General features: G+C 38.5%; 2 protein-coding genes across 4 annotated transcripts in view; one reads left to right on the top strand and one right to left on the bottom strand.

The window, feature by feature from the left end:
• Nucleotides 1-5,622, bottom strand: part of map3k10 (mitogen-activated protein kinase kinase kinase 10) — a 49,551-nt gene extending 43,929 nt beyond the window's left edge. Inside the window, exon 1 of the mRNA XM_016452071.1 lies at nt 2,839-5,622. Within this exon, the coding sequence (XP_016307557.1) occupies nt 2,839-3,715 (877 nt within the window). The 5' untranslated portion in view covers nt 3,716-5,622. The remainder of the gene's footprint in view (nt 1-2,838) is intronic.
• Nucleotides 5,623-8,839: 3,217 nt separating this feature from the next.
• The window catches only part of LOC107662132 (signal-induced proliferation-associated 1-like protein 3), a 102,938-nt gene continuing 94,578 nt past the window's right edge, over nt 8,840-17,199 (top strand). For 2 of the 3 annotated variants that reach the window (XM_016452043.1, XM_016452045.1), the window contains exon 1: nt 9,121-9,217. The gene's annotated coding sequence lies outside the window, so the exon portion shown is untranslated. Of the gene's footprint in view, nt 9,069-9,120; nt 9,218-17,199 lie in introns of those variants that run through there. The other variant, XM_016452044.1, reaches the window with a different exon arrangement.

Genomic DNA, 17,199 nt, shown 5'->3' with positions numbered 1-17,199 from the left:
CTTCAAAACGAAAGTAACGTTAATCCTCTGCGTCTTCAGCGGCTCAGATGTCGGGAGTAAATGACGACTGCTATGTTCATTATTACATCCAACAACAAAACACCTCAATCGCTTAATCGGAGACTTTCTTGTCTTCCCCTGCACTGGAGTCGACACATTGGCGGACTGATGACAGCTCACTAAGGTAAGACACAGTGTCAATCAACTATCGTGGGAGGGGCCTGTGCAGAACTACATCATTCTGACAGGAATCTCAGAACAGCCTGATTTGAGAAAGGGGATTTTAAAATTTAAAAAGAAAAAACACTGGGTGGATTTTTATCTTTATATGATGGATGTGTGCACACACTTCCAACACACATTTATGTTCAAACAACTTGTAAAGTGAATTTTGCATCCGATGACCCCTTTAACTAGCTACTAGTAACCTAATTAGTAGTCAATCTATATGAGCTTTTTTCTAATGGCTAACAATGATACTGACATTGTCATAGACAGAATAGAGGTCACTGGCTGATATAATGCCCATATAGCTGATATATATTACAATTATTTGAACAAAGATATAGTAAAACTATTAATATTGTTAAATATGATAACAATTTAAAATAACTGTTTTCATTATATTTCAACAATTTTAATATATTTTAAAATGGAATTTATTCCTGTGATGGCAAGGCTGATTTTTCAGCAGCCATTATTCCAGTCTTCAGTGTCACATGATCTTTATTTGATGATCATGTGACACTGTTCAAATTTCTCGATTAATAGGAAGTTCAAAAGAACAGCATTTATATTACATAGATTTTTTTGTAACAATGTAAAAGTCTTCACTGTCACTTTTGATAAATTAAAGGCATTCTTGCTGAATAAATGTAATACATTTTTTTCGAATAATATAATATTAATATTACGCAAAAAAACAGCTATTTACTGATGCAGATAATCTCAGAATTGTCAAATATCATCTGATTAATGTGTCTGACTAATATATCAGTCTGTCACAGCCTTTACCATCAGTATGTACATAGTTTATATATAAACCTAATATTGAAGTTGAGAGTAGATAAATAAATTGGCTTCATTAAGTTGAAAACAAGTACTTAACGTGTACCACAACAATTTGATAGCACCAGACAGTGTGCGTTAGCCATTAGACATCAGCCATTACTGTGTTCCAGTTAAGACCTGCCTGAGGAGTGTGTCAGGGGAAGGTGATCAGGGGTTTAGCGTTACTCTCAGCTGAGTCACCCTTCCAGTTGACCCCCATTTCTCTTTTGTTTTTGCCAGCGTGTGGGCCATTTTTGATAACGGTAACTTAAGTCCAGTGTGAGCTCAGTTAACAACATGGACTGACCACAGACTTCAGCCTATCAACTCACACACACAGAGTGACATCACTTTAAAGGAGGTCACAGTAATCAGATTATCCTAGTTATTCAGATGCACTGACAACCAGCAAACCAAGTATGTTCAAATTATCCCCCCAGGCAACATGAGGGAGAGGCAGCTATTACAGTAATTTTGGTATGCTAATGCAAAAGTGTTTGTCCCTGACTCCTTGTGTCATTGTTCTAATATGATACATTTACAAATACCCATTGATTTACACCAATTTTGAGGGTCTACTTCATTTCGACTGCTAAAATGTAAAGATCAGAGATACATTTTGTGACAAATGCTGACGCTATTAAAGGAATGCAATTATTGGTGCACTAAAAGGGTTACTATGCCATACACACAATCCCACTGTAGTGTGTTGTACAGCGGGGACTGTACTGTGGGGGAGGGGGATGTCTAGGGTGCAATAGAGGGGAGCTGGGAAGAGGCTGGAGGGCTTGGAATCCGCCTCTGTTGCCACGGCAGCTGTGCCAATCTCCAAGTACGCCTACAGTTTGAAGAGGATACCTGAGCTCAGAGCCCCTGCATAATGAGAAGCAGTGAAACTCTAAACTCTGACAGCTAATGCTTTCACCCCTCCTGTGTCTACAGGGGCATGATAAACATGCGTCCCATCTCTGGGAGAGGGAGCAGCACTGGGATGACTGTTTTCATGGATTTGACAAGGACAGGGATTAGCAGACTTTGCTAAATCTTCCCTTGAGTGTCTGTCAAGCTCTGCTACTGCAAAAACTGCAAAAGCCGAACCCTTAGTATCTAGTGTGCAGTGTTCCTTTTCCCAAGTGCATCCATACTCATCCATTCAGCTACTCCCTTCTTTCTGCCCACAACAACTCCAACTGCTCTTAGCAGCAAATAGCACAAAGGACCAAAAATAGCCTAGCGTTTTCCAGAGCAGAGCAGCTCTCCTTAAGAAGAGGAAGCAATGCAACAACAAGAGGCTATGAGCAAAAAACAATGTTTCCAAGTCCACACACAACATCTATTCCTTTTGTTCTATCACTATAGTCGCCCCACCTGTGCCTAACCCATAATTCCCATTGCAAATTTGAGGATGCAAAATTATATATTTGATGCACTGCATTTCTGTTGGGACTGTATCTGACATGCCAGAAGTGTCCCAAAGGCATTTACCCTTAATCAATATGTTGCTGCTTATGAATATGTGTTGGTGTTGAGTGCATCAGAACACTCCGAGAAAAAAAAAGTGCAAATTTTGTACCTTTAGGGGTACAACAGCTTGTTACTGGGGCTGTGCCCTCAAAGGTTCACATTAGTACCTTAAGGGTACATATTACTACTCAAATGTATTAATATCAACCTTTCAGGCACACATAAGGTGCAAAGTTGTCGGTTTAAGGGAACTGACTCAGTGACAAGTTCCTGTACCCATAAAGGTACAATTTTTGCTGTGAACAATAAAGAAATGTGACTCACTGTTGTTGGATTTGAGGTCTCGATGGATGATTGGCACAAAGGTCTGGTTGTGCAAGTAGTCCATTCCCGTCGCAACCTGCACTGCCCAATTCACCAGTACCCGAGGAGGAACCTTCTTCCCAGCAAGTGCCCGGTTAAGTGCCCCGCCACGGGCATATTCCATAACCAGGCAAAGATTTGGCTCCCGCAGGCAAACACCTCGAAGAGCGATGATGTTGCGGTGTCGGAGCATCCAGAAGAGTCTGGCCTCCTGCCTCACATTCTCTGCCGTAGCACTGATGTCTTCATCTGGGTCCTGACGAGCTGCTTTAACAGCTACTTCCTCACCTCGCCACGCACCCTTGTACACCTTTCCAAAGCCTCCAGCACCAATCACCTCCTCCAAGCACAACTCTGAGAAATCAATCTCCAGTGGTGACTCCCCACCGACCAGACCTCCCGGAGGCAACGCTGGATAGCTGGTGTCCCGTCGGGTCACATAATTACTAGGGAATATGCCCACCTTGTCCTGGATCTTGCCAGTCCACCAACCCTCATCTCCAGACACTTTAGAGTCCTTGGAGAGCACCTCCAGTAGGTCGCCACGTCGCAAGGTCAGCTCCTCATCTGCTGTGGCCTCATAATCAAAGACAGCCGTCCAGTACATGTTACTGCCTTCATGATGATGAGAAAGATGGGAATCTGGGGAGCCCACTGAAGAGGAAAATGTAGAGGAGTTCTGGCTGCTGTTGTTCTGTGTCAGACAGGGTATTGAGTTTGCATTTGCTGGGAGGGCAGGGGGAACTGGGGGTCCACAGGAACCTCCCCTGCTGGTGCAAGGTAGCGGGGCAGCACTGCCTCCAGCTCCAGCTCCACTCTGCCTCATATATGGGTCCATCACTGAGTATTCAGGTCAGCGATGTGGTCTCAAAAGCTGGAGGAGGCCCTCTGTCAACTTGTGCACAATATCCATGCAGAGCCCATCTACTGAGTGCAGGCCTTCTTGATGAGGAACAGAATCAATAAGTAAAGCTTCTGTGGGGCTGCCTCAGCTCTGTCCTCACTGATTGCTTGGATTGTCCACAGCACACTTTGTTTGTGTCTTAACATTTATAGAGCCATTTTAGTCAGTCAATGTGTGCTTACAGCTCTAATATGACTAAGAAGATGACACTGAAAAGAGTTTTGCAGTGCGAACCAAGTTTTTCCTGGAGAAACCAAAGTCCTTGAGATTAGGTGAGAATTTCCAGATCATCAAGCCTTGAGAATCTTATCTTTTTGGTTGCTTGATGCAGCGTTGGACTTTCCCATTAGAAGAATCATTGAAGGCCTTGGAGACTGCTTGCTTGGTTTCTCTTTTTAACAGCAGAATCCACAAGTAAACAAATATTACTGAAGATAAAACAGTAACTAGATGGGTCTTCTGATAATTTGCCTTACATCACATAATCATGTTCTAGCTGGGGTTAAGTTCTACCTAAAAAGCTTGCACTGGAATGTTGTCTTAACCTCTAATCCATCCAAGTCTGATACATGTAAAACTCTCATATATGTAAACGTACATCGATGTTACTCTTTTTTTTTTTTTGCAATGGATGTTAAAGAATATTCATAGCCTTAAACGCATGCATGCGCAGACTTAAGGCATCCTCAGACATTCAGCTCTGATAGGCTCACAGATATGCACCAGCTCGCGATCTCAAAACCTCCACAATTATTTGCACATTCGCAATAGTTACTTCGAGTTTCTCTTGTGTTGTATAAATCCGGTACATCGCGAACTTTAAAGACAGTTCAAGGAAAGCGCGCGTCCATTTTAAGATGAGAATCACAACACAGAGCTGGCAGAGCCGTGGTTGTCATTAGCTTTAATCGTCATGCATAATGTACGCCACATATTTATCGATTTGCATTTCAAGAAAGGCATATATTCGGCGTATTAATATTTCATCGACAAGCGTTACAACAGCTACTAAACGTCTACTGTTTGCAATTTAATCCACGTCATAAACCAAATCGACTGTCGGTTCGTGTTATTTCTATGAAACGCATGTGCAAGTGCTTACTTCGATCATTTCGTCCTCATTTTCCATGATTGTCATTTGAACAGTAGACATTTTATTGTCATAGAGCAGTTGATTCATAAAGCTGGAATCAGTTGCGTAGTCTATATAAATAGCAATGTGACAAGCGAAACGTCAGCTTGGTCTTGGATTATTACGATACAGCGATATTGAGATATTTTCTATGAAGAATGAGAGTGATGCGGATGGCTTGCATTAAGGTGACTTTTATCCAGGTCGTCGCGATTAGGCAATGAAATTCTCCATAATGTTTTTATGTTGCCCAAATACAAGCCAAAACAAGATGTGTCCACCATCTTTACAATAATAATAATAATAACAACAACAATAATATCCACCTAATTCCTTTCTATATTCTGCAACAATATTTCTTATAATCCAGAGATCAGTGGTTAAGTATCCATGCGTTCCTCCTGCCAAAACAACCGGTTTTCTGAATTCTGATGTTTGTGGTTGCCTGGATCGTTCACCGTACATCACAACATCCACACAGCTCGTCGCATGGGCGTATCATAACGCTGAAATATTCCCATTTGTTGTAGCTACACATCATCGAATTCCACTGAAGGATGCTCTTGTAATCGTTCTCCCAGCTGGGTCAGTTGGTCGGCCTGTCGTTCATCTGAATCGAATCGGTTCTTCCCCTGTTTCCTTTCCCTATGAGAAAAGACGATCTATTCCATGGACCTGGCTGTCAACTCCTAAGGCTGACTTTGTATCCAAATACACCGGCTGGACTGGGGGTGGAAGACAGTAGGGCATTCTGGGAAATGAAGTTTATAGTGTATTCAAAGTGAATTTGACCTATTAGGATCAGTGTATATAAGATAACATAATATGATATAGCCTACCTACTAACTACAGTAACAACAGTAACAGTAACATTATAATATGTAATATTATTACAATTTAAAATAACATTTCTATATTAATGTTTTAAAATGTAATGGCAAAGTTTAATATTCATAAGCCATTATTCGGTCTGTAGTGTCACATAATCCTTCAGAAATCATTCTGATTTGGTGCTCAATTATCAATTATTATTGACACTCAATTATAAATCATGGTTCTTACTATTATCAGTGTTTTGATGTAGGCTACTGAAAATTGCTGCTTAATATTTTTGTGGACATCCTTTTCTATCAATCTTCTATCTGAAACATACTTACCCCAAACGTTTAATGGTAGTATATCACAGTTTCCACAAAAACACAATGTTTCTTGATCACCAAATCAGTATATATGAACGATTTCTAAACGATTGTGTGAAAATGAAGTCTGGAGTAATGGCTGCTGAAAAATCAGATCTGATATATATGTGTGTGTGTGTGTGTGTGTGTGTGTGTGTGTGTGTGTGTGTGTGTGTGTGTGTGTGTGTGTGTGTGTGTGTGTGTGTGTGTGTGTGTGTGTGTGTGTGTGTGTGTGTGTGTGTGTGTGTGTGTGTGTGTGTGTGTGTGTGTGTGTGTGTGTGTGTGTGTGTGTGTGTGTGTGTGTGTGTGTGTGTGTGTGTGTGTGTGTGTGTGTGTGTGTGTGTGTGTGTAAAGAGGTCTTCCAATTAATTATGCCAATAATATAAATACGTAATTGTACGTAATTAAGGGTGAAAAGTGAAAATATGAAATATATATATATATATATATATATATATATATATATATTAACTTATTTTAGTCTCAAGCAAGTAGCAAGTGATAATACCCAAGCTGGATCATACTTAAATTTAAATTAATTTTCACTTTTCACTTTTCACCCTTAATTACGTACAATTATGTATTCATATTACTGACCTCTTTTATTACCCTGAAACATAAAATGTTTTCATATGTGAAATGGTGGGTTTAATTCAGTCACTTGCTCTTCTTGAAACTCTTTACATTAGGATCTCAAATTTTTCATAAGGCAAAGATGTCACTTCATAATCGTTATTGTCATATAGTCAGGTAGATGGAAATGCAGTTCAGTGAAACAGCAGACCTGCACAACATATACAATATGGAGAACAGCTTTGCTCCATTATGTCATACTGCCCCCTGGTGAGATTCTGGATCACATCAATGGCAGTTTTTCTGTTTGGCTTCTTGTAGTCTTGCCATAAGGTCCTGTTCTCTAGTACACATTCTGTCTGCCATCCATACTAAGTTGATTTTGGTTGAGCTATCAGAATAGAGGAAAGAAGATCCCAGTCCCATTTACCTGCTCTTTCCACATCACTCTTTGGTCTTGTAATAACATATTAGAGTCTGTGGAGCAATTAAAGAGATTAATGGCGGATAATGACAATTTAGAGGATGCAGTAAGACAGTGATTTTAATGCAAAAAAGAGGATTTGATAAATGTTTTGTTCTGAAAAAGTGAACAAACTTGGTATGGACATTAACAATTTTCTAGCACTGTAATCTATACATTGGCTATTTTCCTATTTGAAATAATGTGATAGCCTGAGGACAAGATTTATTTATTTATTTTTGTATTCAAAGTTATGTACAGACATTTAAAACCTGTTGCATGTTGGTGAATAATGGCATCACATATTGCTCTCTTGGGTTTTCATGGACATGCAAATTCACTAGGCTGTTTTAAATATTTTTGCTTATGGAAATTCACACACATTTTTAAGGCTGGCACATTTAAATGTGAATCTCCATTTAAATGGTTTCCAATCATGCACTTTTTTTGTGTCAGAATCCACATTAGAACAGTTTTTGTTGTGAGACCTATGTTTGTTGAACTATTATCACATATAAAACTATCTATAGCACAAAAATAGCTCGTTTTAAAACTTGCTGCACACGTCTTTTTTTTTCATTGTTATTACATTTTTTGATTGATAACATTTACAACAGTGTAAGGACAAAGGCTAGGGTCAACCTAAACTATTGTACAAGTATTGTAACAAGTATTTGCATAAATGTTGGTAAAAATCTGTTGACAAATATTAATATATAAAAATAATTAAAAACAATTAAAAGTAGTCTACATAAATAAATATGCTTTACAAATATGTTGCAGGTGACAAACCAGAAGTTTTAAAGTAATGTAATAAAGGTCCAGTATTGTTGTAATAGAAAAGGGTGTCGTTAAGTCGTGTGTGTTATAACAAGAGTGACCACAAGGGAGTGCTATGCACTACTCAAAAAATCTGATCTGCCTGCTAAATCGTGCTATAGATAGACGTGGTATCTAATTTTGTGACATACTATAGAGCCCTCCAAAAAAGGATTTTCTTTGCAAGCGAAAAATGCTTCTGTTGCACGTACCACGAGTGCGCTGGTTGCAAAAATGCTTTGAAATACCCGAAAAAAATGTGACGCTGCAGTCTGACGTCATGCAATCGAATCAAAGCACATTAATTTCCAAGTGGAAATTGTGCTCATTGTGCTGTACAGAACAATGTACAGTACAGTCATTTACACATTTAAATGACCTTGTCTTCACTGCAGTAGTCAATGCGTTTGTTTTCCCATTTAATCACGGTGTGCGGTAGTATTAGCTAGCCTAACTGTTTTAATGCCAGTGGCTATTATAATCGTATATCGTATCCATATGGCAGATGGTTATGAAATATGGAAATGAAAAGGAAAATGTACAACATTGATTTGTTTTTGTTCTATTGTTCTAACAGAAATCTTACATTTAAAAAAATCTTACATTTTCATTCCAATTGAGAAGAAGTTTAAACCCCAATTTCACTAATTTCCAGACAGTCGTTTTATTTCGCCTCTCTATCAAAAACAGGAACGCCAGAAAGACTGTCGTTGTTTAATGAATGTGAATGAAAGTGATGACTTGTAGTTATTTTATTTGTATTTATACCGTTTGTAATGCTGTGAAATAAAATATAAACGACAGCATATCGCTCCCCCACGTTACATTGCGGACTTCACACTCTTTCATACATTACTACAGACACTTGTGAATGCATCCGTGCGCATGCGCAGTGCCGTGTATGTGTGTGAGCGAGTAGCACCGGGCGTCGTGGTTTCGGTTGGCTGGGAGGAAGAGGAATAACGAATGTGGGAGCCAAGAAGAATTCCTCGTTGGCGAACGGCGCTGGGGCGATTAGCGACAATATCCACAGGATTTCTGAAACGTTTTTACGGACTACACATGTCTCCTTGGGGAAAATTTAAGGAAGTTTTCCCCTCACGCGTTCCCGGGTCGGATAAGGTAAGAGACGTTTACCGGGGCTAATTAGTTTTTACGATCAGGTTTAACAATATCCACAGGATTTCTGAAACGTTTTTACGGACTACACATGTCTCCTTGGGGAAAATTTAAGGAAGTTTTCCCCCTCACGCGTTCCCGGGTCGGATAAGGTAAGAGACGTTTACCGGGGCTTATTAGTTTTTACGATCAGGTTTAAATCAACAATGCGAAGTCGCGAGTTAAACTCGGGAGCCTTTGGACAGCTTTCAGATTTAGTCATGTTTCTTTATAATGTACACGAGGATATAGTGGGAAAAGGTGGGTTTTATGAATCAAGTACTGGTCATTACGCAGCATTTGGGATCATTGTAATGTATTTTCATTAAGTGAAAAAACGTTAGCAAATATAAACGCTTTAGTCCTTCCTGATCAGTCAGCGCGCATGCGTCAGCACTATGTAGTTTTTACTCACCTGAACTAAGGCCATGCAACAATAGTGAGACTACAAGTTTCACACAATGGCGTCCTTGTTCTTACAGAAGGTAGTGTTTTTTGAAGCATCTTAAAATCATGTTTGTTGCTTGCTCGTAAAGTTTCAGCACATGGAGAATCCTTGGAGAACCCAGTGGAAATGCTGCTAGGCAAAAGTTTCACACAATGGCGTCCTTGTTCTTACAGAAGGTAGTGTTTTTTGAAGCATCTTAAAATCATGTTTGTTGTTGGTGAGGGAAGATTGTTGCTTGCTCGTAAAGTTTCAGCACATGGAGAATCCTTGGAGAACCCAGTGGAAATGCTGCAAGGCAGTCAGTCTACAAATGTCGCTTTGCGACATAAATTAGCTATTTGGTGTGAGTTTTAAGTTTTTTAAATACATCTGTGCATTATTTGGATATATAAATTATGTATTTTTGGTAATAGCAGAAGCCTTTTGAAATTTAGACTTTTGAAAGTTTGAAATTTATCTTCACAATCTTAATAACAGCAGGTGGCTTATGTGTTGTTATTGGATTAAAGGAATAGTTCACCCACATTATTATTCTGTAATCATTAATTTACTTTCTCATGTGTTTGCTCATGTGTTTTATTTTATTATTTTTACCATGTTCGATGCGTTAGACAATTCTGATAGCTTGTAAATGTAAATCAGCAAGATCTTTACAGCAAAGCAGACATAAAATGCATATGAACAACAGTTGTCTTTCTTTATCGCCCAATAAAATGTAAAAAGATAATATTTAAATGCTTAGTTTTATGATCAAAGTAGTTTTAACTGTGAAGGCCAAAACATGTAATGTCATGCAATACAATGACAACTGAGTATAAATAAACATTCGACAAAAGTTTTTGAATCATATTTGACACTTTTTAACGTGATTTTTTTCCCCCAAAAGAATTGCAAAAAAGTATAATCTTTCAATCAGACGACAAAAGGCATGTAGTAGATTGTGTACATTAGGTTTTTCAACAAATTTTAATCATGTTGATAATTTAAAAGCCTTAGAAATGTATGTATCAAATATGATTCAGTAGGCTTCATAGGGTTAATTTTGTATACAAGTCCCTAACATTTCTACTTAGTCATACAGGTTTGTATCAATAGGTTGAGAGTAAATGTATATCATTTATGTAGTAATTTTCATTTTTGGATGAACTATCCCTTTAAGGGCTTTGTTATGAATATTATTAACTCCACTGCAGGTCATGCACTGATGTGTAGCTGTATAATTAAAAATCAGCATATGTTCCTGGGGAAGTCAGACGGCATAGCCAGCGCACACACCACACCACCACATTAAACGATATAAAATTAGAGAACCAGACTGTCGTGCCTGGAATTTAGTGGTTTTATTTTAGTAACTTCCTCTCTGAGGCTTATTCAATCACATGAACGTATCTGATACCAGTCATATTGGCCAAATTCAGTTCTCATGTGTATCGGAGAACAGTGAGGGACTTTTTTCTGGACAAATGTGGACATCAGTCACTGCTGCTGTTGACACAAAAATACTCCTAAACTTGGACCTGATTCTTCTTTCAGGTAATAACACAAGACAAAATGTGTTTTTGTGAAGAGCTGAATGCTGTTGTAAATCTCAGTAACTGCATCCAGGTGTTAGGCTAAACTCACAGACAACTGCTGTAACGTGCCCTGTAAAGTAGCAATGTATCTGTGTGGAGGAATAGCTGGAGTTCTTGGGAATTCTTACGTTCTTTTTCCATCAACCAAACAACCAGAAAAGCCTCTTAAACTCACAAACACTGCCTTTTGCAGTCTGCTGGTTAGTTAGTGATAGGTTGAAGGTTTTGAATAGACAAACTCAGCTGAGAGTAGGCCTGGACTGTCTGAGGGATTTGCATTTTGTCATTTGAGTCCTTGTAGGTCTTTTTAAGGCTGTGGTGGCATTGTCTTCTGCAAACATGCCTGATTGTTTGTAAGGGTTTTGTTTGTTCTTATATTTGTGTGTCATTGTTATCAGGTGAAGAGAGAAATGAACAACTCATGGGCCAAGAAACATGTCTTTTTAAACGCTAAGGATACAAAATTATGAACTATTTTTGAGCAACTGAGGTCAAGTAGTTTAAACCATAAATGGTTTGAATTTCACGTAGGACAAGAGTGAGTTATGAATAATATATCTTTATTATCACATTACACTACATACCTTTCTTATTGGTCAACAGTGCAGTTAGACAAAAGGGTTTTGAGATTTTCTAATTAGTTTACTAAATGGAAAGTCGTTTTGTGAGTAATTTAAGTGGGCTGGACATGCTTTCAGTTTCATCTTTTGTAAATGACCAGTCTGAGCAACAAAAGGGGAAAAGAGAAAAATATGACACGTAATAACTGCATACTAATGTCATCACAGACTTTATATTCTCTCTGGGTTACATTCTCAGGTAGGTTATTAGTGTGACATCACTACCTGCTTCCATGGCATCTATTAACTGGGCCAGAAATATCCCTAAAGCTGCTGAAGTTTCTTATTCTCTCTCTCACTCTGCTCTCTGCTCTCTCCTTCTGCCTGTTTGGCCAGAGTAAATATAGCCTATGTTTGGTTTTTTGCTAGAGGATAAACACAGATGTCGAATCGGACTGTTTGCCACTGCGGACTCACCCCAACAGTTTCTCTTAGAGTAATAATCACTCAGAAAATGCACAATAATAACTTAAATAAATAATCAAAAAAGCTTAATGTGATTAGGTCTGACTGTTTCAATATAGTTTGCCCGGTATTTGTCAAGTCAGAGTTAATAGTTACTTTGAAGTGTTTAATCACTGTAATAGCGTGCAAGGTAGTTAAATATTGCATTAGTAATCACACATTAACTAGGGAGCTATTTGCATCGTTAGGAGAAAACTGGTCTTTCCGCTTGTTTTGCTCACTTAAATTGAGCACTAAAACTGACTGCATTCTAATATGATATGGTACAGGATAGCATAGGTTTTATTTGTGTGATCGTACAGCTTCTCAACAGAAAGGCAACAAGTGGTTCTGTCAACTCAGTGTAATGACTTATTGACATGCCTTTTCTTGAGAATGTGTCATTTGTGAGAATGATTTCCACAAAGTGTCAGTCGAAGTCAGCAGGCTGCCATGCTGTTTTTACACCTGTTTCAGTTCAGCCTCTCCACCTGCTCCGCTCCAGAACCAGAGAGACCTGATTGACGAGAGAGATCCCACAGAGTCGAGGGAGTTTGTGCGCAGAACAAAACACGTCTTTGATATTGGCCCCCCCCATTTAGAAACAAGTCGCATTCATAACAGAAAGCTGAAACCTAAAACTGTCATGCATTGCTTAAGTGAAATCTAGGGTAAAGTTTAAAAACATCACAGTGGAGTCAGCTGTCTTAACCGTGGCTTGTGTACTGCAAACACATACCAGCTTCATCACTGTGTCTGTCACGCGACTCTATTCCCCTTTCGGGCTCTGTCTTTACATTTATTTTGAAAGCTGAAGCTCGCGATTATGGTAAGGGGCGTTACATTTCCGACGAGTGCTTGCGGTGTTCGGCCAATCACAATGCACTGGGTCAGCTGGCCAATCAGAGCAGACTGCGCTTGTCGGAAGGAGGGACTTTGTAGAAAACGAAGCGTTTGAGAGAGGCGGGGCATAGAGGACCTACAATAATGTACAGTATTTGAAAAATAATGTGTTTTTTGAACATTAAAGCATGTCAACATATTCTGTTACACCAAATACACAAAATAATGATCTTTAAAAAAGCATCATATGACCCCTTTAAGACCAAATGCACAGACCTAATACTGACACACATCTGTTTTTTTTCTCAGCTGTTTACATCCACTTAAGACATAACCGACTGTGTTTACTAGAATACTTGCCAAAACGGGTATTTTAACAAAGTTGTGTGTATGTGAAAGAGGAATCAATTCGCTGTTCACGCGGTGTCTCTCTCTCTGCGTGTGCGTGCTTCGGGTGTGTGCGGCAGCGGCTGAGCGCACAGAAAACAGTGCGCAAGTTAAAATTGCTTGAATGTGTAAACTGGCAAGACAAAACATGTGCAAATGATAAAGTTGAACTGATGGTTAAACTTAACAGTTAATCCCCGAATCACATGCATGCCGAACCGTGCAGTCTGATCCGTACGGATCATCTACGATCTGTTGCACCCCTAGTCACCACCGCATCAGTACGGAAAACATGGGAACATTTTTTAAGACAGTAATCGCACAACCTATTCGATATTCTATAATTAAATCAACTAATCGAATATTCGAAAATCGTGACCCATCCCTAATTACTACCATTCAAAAGTTTGGAATTGGTAAGATTTTTTTTTTTAAATAATAATAATTAAAAAAAGAAGTCTCTTATGCTCACCAAGGCTGCAATTTATTTGATCAAAAGTACAGTAAAAACATTGCTGTAAAACATTATTACCATTTAAAATGTATTATTATTAATTTATTCCAGTGATGGCAAAAGCTGAATTTTCAGCAGCCATAACTCCAGTCTTCATTGCCACATGATTCTTCAGAAATCATTCTAATATGCTGATTTGATACTTAAAAAACATTTCTTAATGTCAATAATGAAAACAGTTGTGCTGCTTAATATTTTTGTGATACATTTTTTTCAGCGTTGTTCGATTTATTGAAAGTTAAAAAAAAAAGATTATATGAATATATTTTTATATGAAATAGAAATTTGAAACATAAATGTTACTGTTACTTCTGATAAATCCAGTGCATCCTTGCTGAATAAAATGATTAATTTCTTTAAAAATCTAACCCAAGACTTTTAAACAGTATTGGACATCAGATGCCCATTTTCCACAAGTTGGTATGATTCTTTAGGGTCTTCATGAATTGTCTGCAATATACTTTGATTAAAATTCCTCAATGGTCGTGTAAAACAACACCCTTTTTACCTTGTCAAAAACAGATCTGTTCACAGCGAGCCGTTTCGGTGCATGTCTCTTTGACATTGTTGTCGCTACAGCTGCTGGAGCGCGGAGAAAATGGGGGATGGCATACAACTGGCTGAGGGTGGAAATATGCTAATACGGGACAGTCCGCAAAAATCAAAACGGCTTGATAATTGAGACAGTTTTTTTGGGGGATTTAAAGAAAAGGAGTGAATGGATTTTTGTCATTGTAGGGTGGTTGTGTCCACACTGCTAAGACATTTTTATATGCAAACACCATCTAAAAGTAAATTTTGCACCCGGTGTCCCCTTAAAAAGTAGTACAGATTTGTAATATCGGCATTTATTGGTTATCAGACATGACATGAAAAAAATATCGGCCATAATTTCCATATCGTGCATTTCCAGATACAGTAGAAAAGAAAAAGCTTTGCTTACTGAGTTAGAACAAATGTATTTGATTCTGCACATATAGTCACAGAGAAACCCTGAATCCCTAATAAAAATGTTTTTCTATGTGCTGTAACAATAAAGAAAAGCTTTTAAATGTCTTAGATGTCTTCTGATTTCTTAAACATCTAGCCTGGAACCATTTTTGGATGCGGGAGTACTTGGGAGATCTGAGAGGGAAATTGACTTTACCAATAAATGTCTCAAAAGGGAAAAGGCTCTTTGTTTTATAGAGGATCTCCATTCAATTAATGACACCAGATGTTTCAGACCCACACTGTTGTGGAAGTAGGCCATTCATTGTCCCAAGAGATCTCCTTGTTCACAACTTTCTGTTCTTAAGGAATTTCCTATTGATCTGGCCGGGCAATTTATTCCTCTCTCTCTGGAGAGACGGAGAGGAAGAGAGACATCGAGAGGAAACTGTCAGAGCGAGCAGGGGATCCTCGTGAGCATGCCAGCGGATACGCGGGAGGAAGTGTTGATGAATGGACGCAGACACTTCCGGCAGTTTGTAGTCTTAAACCAGACACACTTTCTGTAGTGTAGTTTCGTCACTTACAAGTGAACTGAGATGCGGACTTGATAGATCCCATCAAGTGGGCAGTTTTGTTGCGTCTTCCTCCATCTGTCTCTTATTGAGGGAAGTGTGGTAGCGTTGTGCGTCACGCTGGTTCTTTCTAGTGCACCATTGGAGAGGAGGGGAACTCGGACAGGAAATGAGGGAAAAGCAAGGAGATGACAGGCCCATGAATCACCCCCACTTTGAGGAGATGGGTCACATCAAACACACACAGTGCGTTTAAAATGCCTCATGTTGCCTAAGCGAACATCAGAGGAAACGCTTTTAACTCCCATGTAATATGACTCACTCATATATGCCAAGAATTCAGTCCACTTTAAGAATTCAATGCTTTTTATGAAACCTGCACTGTTTAAAAAAAAAAAACAAGTTATAAACACAGGTTACTCCATTACAAAAAATAATGTTTCATCGACTATAGGCTTGCTGCGATAGACGGTGTTTTCGGTTATACCGGTGTTAAGCCGCAACACCGGTTGCGTCATTTGCCTATCGCGGCACGTGCGGAGTGCACCGCGGAGCAGAAGGCAGATTTTATTTATCACGTAAGGAGAGTGAGTCGAGCTGACTGACAAGAGTGAGGTGAGAAAGACAAGACGATGGCAGAAGATTGTTTGAGCCTGTTTGGCAATATTTTAGATTTTGAAAAGCCTATTGACTGGAAGTTTTTTTTAAACATTTGTTTATTTATTTTGGTTCCACAGTGTTTGCTGATTACTTTATTTAAACTTTGTGTATTTTATTTATTTTATTTTACATCAAGGTGTATATGCCGTGCCTCCAAGCTTTTTTATTCGTTTTGCTAATAAACGTTCTATGTTTCTTATTTATTTGGTTCCACAGTGTTTGCTGATTTGCAGTTTTATATACCTATTTAAACTTTGTGTAGCCTAAGTAATTTGTTATTTTATTAGGCATATATGGTGTATTTTTATTCGTTAATAATAAAATAATAAAAGTTCAATGAGTTTGACGTTGTTGTTGCTTGAATTGAATCAATGCCGAATTGCCGCTAATTTGAAAGTGAAAGTAAAATGCGCACGGCGCCTTTTCAAACTATTTGAAAGCCAAGAAATCCGAGGAAAAGAGGGAAAACTCAAACGAACAATTGCTTGACGCCGAATTGCTGCAATTCAATTGCTGCTAATTTGAAAGTGAAAGTAAAATGTGCACGGCACTTTTACAGGCCATTTGAAAGTGAAGAAAAGAGGCAAACTCAAACGAACTAACACCCCCCCCACCCCAACGGTGATACCGGTATTACCGGTGTTGTCACACGTCGATTAACAGGTGGGAAAATTTCCTCACAGTCACAACCCTAATCGACTACATTTTACAATACTATTTTAGTCTTTTTACTTTAAAATGATAATTATAATTCAATGTGTTACAATGTGTTCAATGTGTTCTTTGTGATTATTTGTTAAATTTACTAGCACTTTTTGAGTGAAAATTGTTTCAAATTAAATCCTAAACCAATTTTTGTTTTTTCATGCAACTACCAAGAGGTTTTTCTTTGCCGTATTGTTTGTTGTGTGTACACTCTTTAAAAAAAAAATAGAAAAGCTGTCACTGGAGAAGTACCCTTTCAAAACGTACTAAAATGTACACTTTAGGAACTAATATGTACATTTAAGTTACTAATATGGACTCTTTAGGGGTGAATAAGGTACAAAGGTGTACTGCCCCCGTGGCAGCTTTTGTACCTTTTTTTTTTTTTTTGAAAG

The sequence above is a fragment of the Sinocyclocheilus anshuiensis genome, unplaced genomic scaffold (genome assembly GCF_001515605.1).
Source record: "Sinocyclocheilus anshuiensis isolate Anshui unplaced genomic scaffold, SAMN03320099.WGS_v1.1 scaffold643, whole genome shotgun sequence".
NCBI lineage: Eukaryota > Metazoa > Chordata > Actinopteri > Cypriniformes > Cyprinidae > Sinocyclocheilus > Sinocyclocheilus anshuiensis.
This window is presented reverse-complemented; position numbering and strand designations above follow the sequence as displayed.